The 8584-nt window shown below is 35.8% G+C and overlaps 1 protein-coding gene across 1 annotated transcript; it reads left to right on the forward strand.

Annotated features, from left to right (window-relative positions):
• The first annotated feature begins 664 nt into the window (after positions 1 to 664).
• On the forward strand, positions 665 to 5669 carry ppk17 (amiloride-sensitive sodium channel pickpocket 17). Its single transcript, XM_076121852.1, has 10 exons — positions 665 to 679; positions 1023 to 1136; positions 1452 to 1583; positions 1887 to 2034; positions 2389 to 2589; positions 3035 to 3183; positions 3367 to 3494; positions 3942 to 4095; positions 4449 to 4544; positions 5475 to 5669. Exons 1-10 carry the CDS (start codon positions 665 to 667, stop codon positions 5667 to 5669), a joined length of 1332 nt encoding a protein of 443 aa, XP_075977967.1.
• Positions 5670 to 8584: the final 2915 nt, after the last annotated feature.

The raw sequence follows: 8584 nt of genomic DNA on the forward strand, positions 1-8584 counted from the left end.
ATTCTAAAATATTTTACACACTTTGGAAGATGGAGACTGATGAGAATCCTACCGAAACCAAGTATAGGTAGTACCTTGCAGGTAAAGGAATGAATATCTACTTGAATTGTTAGACAATCGTTTCGAAAAATATGTACCTTTTTGCAGTACTGCACCTGACTGAAATATCAAAAATCAACAGGTATTCAATTATACATACTCACATATTACAACAACTTTTTCTCTAAGAGAAGCCAAAGACCTACGAACGCCACTTACTACCACCTTACAACCTTCCTTAGCCTCATGCACAACAATATAGGGATTCGAACAGTAGCCAATTATATAGGGATTAATGAAAGAAAAGATTGAACAAAGAAGAACATATAGGTACTATGTAACTGTTTGCAATGTCCGGCTATCATGACCTTCATTTCCTATAATAAGTATAAAGGTAAACATGCATTTCCAATATCTATCTCTCGTTCAATATACCCGATTATTTTCTAATAAAAGTTATCTTTACAATGCTAAAACAGGCCAATAAATTATCCCATTATGATATTTCGTGGCTATTGCGGACAATATCTCAATAGTTGATCGTTTGTTTTGTGGAATAGCGGTTGGGTAGCGAAATAGGAATATGAAATTAAGTTAAGAATAAAATTTTGAGAAGTATTTCAAGATGAACGAAGAAAAGGTCAGTATTTCTTACTGTAGGTAAGTTTTTTTAAGATGAAAAATAATTATTTTAAATAATTCTGACTAATAAAAAATCCTCCTGTGCTGTACCTTTATCAGTCGTATTGCAAAAAAGCAAATATTCTGAACTTTAAAAGAAACGCCTAAATATAAATAAATAATTATCAGATTTCCAAATTGCTAGCATTATTTTACCAGGCGCTCAAAGTACTTCGCACGTGGAGGCGTTAAACTATACCTCTACATAGTTTGTGGTTTAACATTTTTAACATTTTTTGTTTGGATGATATTATAACTCTTGCAGTTTATAAGTCTTTATAATAGTAGGTATCTAATATCAGGAGGTGGATCCAAAATGGACGATCAGGCAGAAGTGTGCGGAGTGCATCAAGGGTCCGGGCAATGCTATTAAAACGCTCATCATCATGGTCTGTATAGCTGTGGTGATTCAGCAGGTAAGGGTTAGCGTTTTACCCTTTACTTTAAAGACGACTTTCACATCAATTTCGCTATTGTTCTTGTGTCACAGTAACTTTTATAAATACTTATACTATACAAGTCCAAATTTGTGGATTGCATACGGTTTTGTTCCGTATGGAAATTGACCTTAAAATCTAAAGAAGTAGTTGTAATAGCGCTACTTAAACTGTTGATTCCGCCTCAATACGAAAAGTTATTTTAGATAGGCATTCCACTACTTTAATTTGATTGATTTCTCGGTACTCGTTCTCTCTATGTACGAAGGAAGTCAACTTACTCCATATTTTCAGATAACAGCATGTGTAAAGAAACTGATCGACGTTCCAATAACGACGTACACGCACTTTGATTTCAACAAGACACTCATGTATCCGAGCGTCACCTTCTGCCGGGAACCTTCTTATAAGTTCGACAAAATGCTGGTAAGGAAAACCAAATAAAAACGCAAGAACGTTACAGATTTTTGGAACTTATTACTTGTTGTTGTTGTTGTTGTACATGTTTTGAATCGAAGAGAAAATAACTCTTAGGTCTTAGTCATCAATATTGCGTATGAACTAGCCTATACTATGACTTATGCTCGTTAGGAATGATTCAGTTATCTTACTTACCGAAATATTTATCAAAGATTTAGTAGAGCAGTTCATGTTATTTGCTAATTCCTCAAATCAAAGAGTTCACCATCGAAAACTGCTTTTAATGCAAAATGCGTACCATTATTTTAGGAGTATGGCCTGTACGCTCATCCTCGCTTCACGTCTACATGGAGGAACTTCGACTTCGCCAACACCAACCTGGACGATTTCTGGAATGACGTCACGTACAATGAGTCTGATATGTTTGTACACTCCGGCCTTAATGGACTTGTGGACAGTGAGATATTACCTACTAAAAATGGTTTTGAAGTCAGCACTTTCTATCTTAGAGGTAGAGCTGATTCATATTGGTTCAATGCACAGTATCCTCAAAAAGTTTCCAAAACCATTTTTTGTACGTAGGTAACACAATTAAAATATTTTTTTCTTGTTAGGTCTTCTCTATTCCTCTTGAGATTGAACGTTATGTAACTCGCACAAAAGAAAGTCTCAAAGCTCATACCGTAAATATCTATGTGACTTTTTAATAACCATTCTGTGCCGTCAGTTAATGTGATGAAGCCTAACCTCATATAACCAAAATTAATGTAGGTAAGGTTATCATCAAATCTATCACCACTTAACTGACTAGATGTGTATCTCAACGCGACAATGGGCTTCGTGCTCGGCCGCTGCTACACCATGTCTCCTAAGATCCTGAGCACCGAGGCATCGCGGGCGTCAGGCTACTCCATAACGCTGCATCACACCGCTGAAGACATCGCCACCACCGCCAGCATCTACCCCCCTGGGTATCACGTGTATCTGCATTATACGAAAGAACCTTTTACTGGTAAGCAATTATAGAAATAGGTGATCGTATTAAGGCATACGTAGTTTATGAGTATAAGCAGTGCATGTACGTGTGTATCTTTAAACAGCTGCACCAGTTTAAGTAGCTTTTATAAGAAGGCATTCGGTGCAGGATTCCAGTCAGTAGTTCGATAGAAATCCTAACTATGCGTCCGTTAGAATCAGGCTAGACTAGAATTCGTTTTTCCGATAGACTCATACCATTATATCTTAAAACAAGAAACTGTCAGACATTTTATGCTGTAAGAAGGTGTACAATTTAAAGTTATAAGTACTTTATGAGTAATATTTTGGATTCAAAGTTCTTATTATTTGTTTTTTTATCCGTCACTTTGTTACACTAGTTGTAGCGATATTAGTGAGGTGTCGTATTAAAAAAAATCATATTCGTATATTAAAACTTTTATACGACTAATTCGTTATAGAAATAACAGTATACAACGGCGGTCTGGTGGACAAGCTGTACGTGAACGTGGGCGAGACGGTCGAGATCAAGCTGAAGGTGGACCAGTACTTCATGATCAGCAGCGAAGACGACCCTTGTGTCGGGAAAACTAATTATAGTACTAATGCCGTAAGTGGTAGATACTCTGTATTTAGCTTTATGTGAAATAGATAATAAAATTGAATCTTAAACGCAAATTAATATATGAAGTTCTGTATGCATAATATATGGATGAGAATGAAGCAAGGGAAGTTTGTAAGAATCGTACCAAGATTAATATATTGAAAACGTACATACATTTCTCATCCCCAGTGTACAGCAGAGTACGTCTGGAAGCGTGTGGGCGACGAGGTTGGATGTTCAGGTCCATGGATGGAGAGCGAACTGCCCCGGTGTGACAACTTCACCAAAATGAGCGCACTCATCACTAGCTATATGAAGTAACTACACTCACATTACTACGCATGTTTTTGTACTGCTTTCAAAATACGACAAAGTATTTTTTCTTTCCGCTTCCTCTTTGTCTCTTTTCGTTTATCTCGAAATGAGCCAAGTGTTTAGGCCAAGGGGCCAATATTATAGTTTGACTACATAGTAAAAAGCTATATATCAAGTTTAAATCAAAGTTCTGGGTATTTCCAAAAAGTAACTGTAACAAACAGGCCACCGTCAGCTGCATATATATGCTTATCACTGTTGTTCTAAATACTGAATTTTGTATTCCATAATCAACCGCTAACCTTGCATACAAAGCTCTCTACAATGTGTTGCACTTTCTTAGTATTTTCTAAAATTTCATATAACAAAGTAAGCAGCACACCTTTGGATAGTACTTTTAACTAAGCAATCTTTAGCTCAATAACATTAATAGTGTCTTCACTGTCCAGTACATACGAGACGCACAACTGCGACGTGTGCCCGAGGACTTGCTGCACATATCTGTACAACGGCTACGTCACAGACAGACAGAGATACTACACGTGGGACACTGACTCCAACACCTGGTTCGTGAAGACAGGCGGCTCGGATCTGCAGACACATGTAAGTGGAGTTTTTGCAGAAGCTTTTTGCAGCAATTAATACTTAAATTAGTTATATTAAGGGAACATAGTTACAAATACAACAAATAAAATAATGGCTGGAGTTTTTATGTGTGAATATCAAGTGGTCAAGCTCTAGTTTGACGTGTAGCTAGTTTTATTTATCAGGAGTCTCATTGCTTCAACCATACAAAATCTCTCTCTGTATAGTCCTCCTATGTGGCAGCAATAATTGTTTACACCTGTTGCGAACAAAAAAATAGCCTCTTAAATGCTGGGTCTCCTCCCTTAATGAGAAACAGGTAAGAACTTGAGCTTGCTATGCTGTTTGAGTATGTAACCTAATGTTTTCAGATTTACATCTACTTCAATAGTATGATGGTGTCTGTGTATCAGGAGCGTTTCAACTACGACTGGAACTTGTTCATCTCCGACTTGGGAGGGAGTGTTGTAAGTATACCTACATAAACATGTAGATACTCTTCGTACTTATTTTATGTTTTAATACTTGTGCATCAAAGATCGACCTTACCTGTTTTACCGTCGTATTTGTATTGAGATTAACTGTTAATTAGTAAGGTAGCCCACAGGAATATTTACGTCTTTGGTCTATTTTCAACCCTCCAAGCTCTATAACCTAACTAAACACATGCAACGAACGGAAATTCAACGTTCTATTTTACGAAACGAATAATCAGACAACGCAGAGCTCTTCCCACGAATTAAATAAACAACTACATCCACCACACATACAAGTCTACCATTCATGACTTCAAATGCATCTTCTATACACAAAATATGTTTAAATCTATACAACTCCATAACAAGCTTGCCACGGGCTTCGCTGAACGCTACGATCCGCAGCTGGCAGTCTGCCATGCCGCTATTTACAATACCAAGGAAACTTGTCATTGAGATACGATCTAATTGTTTTATTCTAACGTAGGAAGGTCGTTCCGTTTCATATTTTCATAATCTTGAATAGAATTTTCCGTGAAGTGTTCGATGGATATTATTGGATAAATGTGATGACTGCGGTTTATTTTAATTTAATTCGCAACGCTTAGATTAAGGATTATTCATTGTACAAATTTCTATTCATAGCATTAAATATCACATGCAAATACTGTTAAGTTTCTTCTGTATTGAAATTATAATAGCGGCATTAGCCATCATTACCCCAAAACTGTCGAACCAACGCTTTTAAAGGCTTGATTCAATATTTATGTCCTGTTTTTATTTAAAGAATGATTTTAGAGTACAGATTTTTTATCTCATAAGGTTAAAATGGATAAAAAACTGGGTACCTTATTTCTTTCCATACATTATCTTTGAAGCTGAAAATTGCCAGTGCACGAGTTACATTTTTTTATTTTGCAGGGATTTCTCCTAGGTCTATCGGTGATCGGTCTCCTGGAAATCTTTGGTAAGACTTGGAGAATATTCATCAAACCTTTGATTAAAAGCAAGAAGAAGGGAGGCAGCACTAGTAGTGTTACATCAACTGACACGGCCGATGTGAAAGCAAGGCAGGAGTATATTGATGAATGGAACCCCAAAATTATTGCCGAATAAATGATCCAACGATAATGTTTTGTGGCTTGTATTTTAAATATAAATTATGTAAGGTTTTATTATATTATTATGAGCATGGATTTGTGTTTTATTCCAATGTTCTTTTTTGGGAAGATACATTATAATGTTATGCTAAGCTAAAAATCTGCTGAATTTACACAAAAAGCTGAATAATAGCCTGAGTATGTTTGTAAAAAGTCATTTAAGTGTCAGTTGTGGGAGTGAATTTGGATCTAATACATAAAACAATATTATAATTATATGACAATTATCTGTAAGTCATTTGCCTAGTAAGACACTTCTTTCTTGTTTAATATTAACATGGTTTTACTTCTTCAATAAAAAAGCTAGTTAACTTTAACTATCGCTGCAGGAACCACACAAAAGTCCACATGAATCCAATGTTCTGGAGCTAAACTCTACATCAGCGAACTTCAAATACGAAGTCCTTGAACCACTTCAGTCCAGCTACAGCTATGACACATTTATGACACAATGTTCATAACATCTGGAGTGTGTGACGCCAAATACTGCATGCACTCTCATTTAGTCATGATTGTGAATTTGAACACACCCACATTGTCACTTGTTTCATAAAGGTGTGTGCTGCGTGTAGCTGCAATGTGACTAGTATTTATAAATTGAATACGTATTATAATACTTTAATATTATAATGTGTGTGATGTCCCTATTATTCTACTATCTACAAATATTATCGATTCTTTGTTATTACTTTTGCATGTATTGTAAAAACCTCTTGACTTGATTTTGAACTTTAAGGAAGGAAAATGTGTCCATCCAAATAATATCAGGACTGAAGTCTCCATAACAACTGCTCTCAAAAAAAGGAATGAAAGGATAAAATAGAAAACCTCGCACAAATATTGCCAAAAACTGTTAAACAACCTTTTATTTAATGAAACCAAGCTACGAACTGGTGTGCTTCGTATAGCAGAGGATCGAAAAGCTCACTAGATGACGTGATACCCTCATGCCACTGTCTAAGTGTCTAACCTCTTATCTACAGTTCAACCGGTGGAAACAGAAATTTATATTCAATAAAAACAATCTTGGTTTAAGAAGAATTGGTTTTAGCTCAAACCAATAATAAGTGAGATCTGGTACACACGTAACAAATAAACTATGAGCAACAAACGACAGTGGATTTCGTCAAGAAAGTTATTACACACAGAATATATGGGAGAGCTTGTAAACTGAATCGCAGCTATCGTGAGATATTAATCGTCATTCTATTGCAGTCATTTGCAGTTTTAAAATCTTGCCAGCTCTCGAATACCGAAGCATTTGTTGAGCAAGATGCAGACCTGCTGATAAAATAATAATATAATAATATGTATACTATATATGCTCAATTAAATATGATTGTGTGTTTTAAGCAGTTTTTAACTATTAAATGAAGCTCTTAAAACTTTTAGGTAGAAAGCATATTTCATCGATGTGAAAATAGACCTGAAATAGATTACTTGATATAACTTATTACTTGTAACTCCGATCTAGAAGTAAACTGCTATGTATAATTGTTTGTAAGGATCGTACTAAGTGGCGTTCTTTGGTCTCTGCCTACCTCTACGGGAAAAAGGCGTGTGAGGTTTTGTCACATTGTTTCTTGTAAAAGGTAGCCCAGTGCTGTATGGAGATGTTGCGAAATTTTAAGGCATGTAATGTTCTGGAGGACAACGTCATATATAGTGGAAATAAAGTATAAGGAAAGCTAGACTAACCACGACATGGGACAAATTGATAGGAAGAAAGAGAGGCTTTCTTTAACATTAGATACGTAAGTTCAATATCAATTGGGATTGCAAATAATTGCATTATTAAAAACGTTATTTTAAAAAGTAAAACTAGATCAGGTACAAAACCAGTAAAGAAAGATGTACGAGTACACCCATCCCATTCATCCGCCAACACGAGTCGAAAGTAAAGAAAAACCTTCATAATGCATGTGTTGCCAGAGTAAATATTTGATCTTTGTTTAGCCGAGGTTAGTGGTGTTGCCAGTTACCGCGTAATTTACGAGACTACGTCAATAGATGCTGCGGATACGTCATTGTTGTTATTTTCAGTTTTGGTTATTACTTGTAAGTGATTGAGAGGTTTTGGAGAATGCGGTTGTATATGCCGTTGCTGTTTTATAAGGATAGGTTTTTGATTTTCTTATACTACAGTCCTTATGTTAAGTTTGCGGCTGCTGTCCTTGAATTTCTCAGGTTTGAATTCAACGCGAAAAATCGTTTAACGAGCGAGGTAAGAAAAGATATTGGTAGATTTAATTACTAACTTATGCTATATAGGAAAGTCAATTTACAGGGTAAAGGCAGATTATTAAACTACCAATAAGAAATAATTTCATCACATTATCAAAGAAAGGCTCTTGTTTTTCAAGCCATTCTGTTCAGGTCATGGTATGCAGAAGCATCGCTTAATGCCGTAAAAAATAGTTTTCTTTTGTGCCTAGTACATAGGTATTTAAAGAGTTAACATAAATTAAACACCTATTTAGCTGACACTACTAACTAATAACGTGATATCTATCATCAAATACACAAGCCAAATGCGTATCATTCGTCAAAACACCTGTCATAATACAAAATTAATCGGACAGTACGATCAATACATTATATATGAAGGAATGCGAGCGAACCCGCGGGTTATAGCTACTGCTAGCGACAAGTGTCACGCTGGACTAAATCGATGCTGTTGGCAAATGTCGAACAATAAATGCATTGCAGGTGACGCATGAGTTCGTGCTGTGATTAGGTACTAAGGCGTAGCGATTAGCGTATACAATTACTATTATTGTTACCGCTAATTAAGCATTTTTGAGTTAAGAAAAATTCGTTAAAAAAGCAATATCTTTGGAGTACAATTAAGAACTTATCTATGGTTGATTA

Source organism: Anticarsia gemmatalis, chromosome 13, assembly GCF_050436995.1.
Source record: "Anticarsia gemmatalis isolate Benzon Research Colony breed Stoneville strain chromosome 13, ilAntGemm2 primary, whole genome shotgun sequence".
In the NCBI taxonomy this organism is placed as follows: domain Eukaryota; kingdom Metazoa; phylum Arthropoda; class Insecta; order Lepidoptera; family Erebidae; genus Anticarsia; species Anticarsia gemmatalis.

What these genes read in the sequence shown, in the direction of transcription:
- ppk17 (XM_076121852.1), top strand. An exon ending in CCTTAATGGACTTGTGGACA is followed by an intron (nt 2,035 to 2,388) that starts GTGAGATATTAC and finishes TTAACTGACTAG; the next exon opens with ATGTGTATCTCAACGCGACA. An exon ending in GCTCGGATCTGCAGACACAT is followed by an intron (nt 4,096 to 4,448) that starts GTAAGTGGAGTT and finishes TAATGTTTTCAG; the next exon opens with ATTTACATCTACTTCAATAG.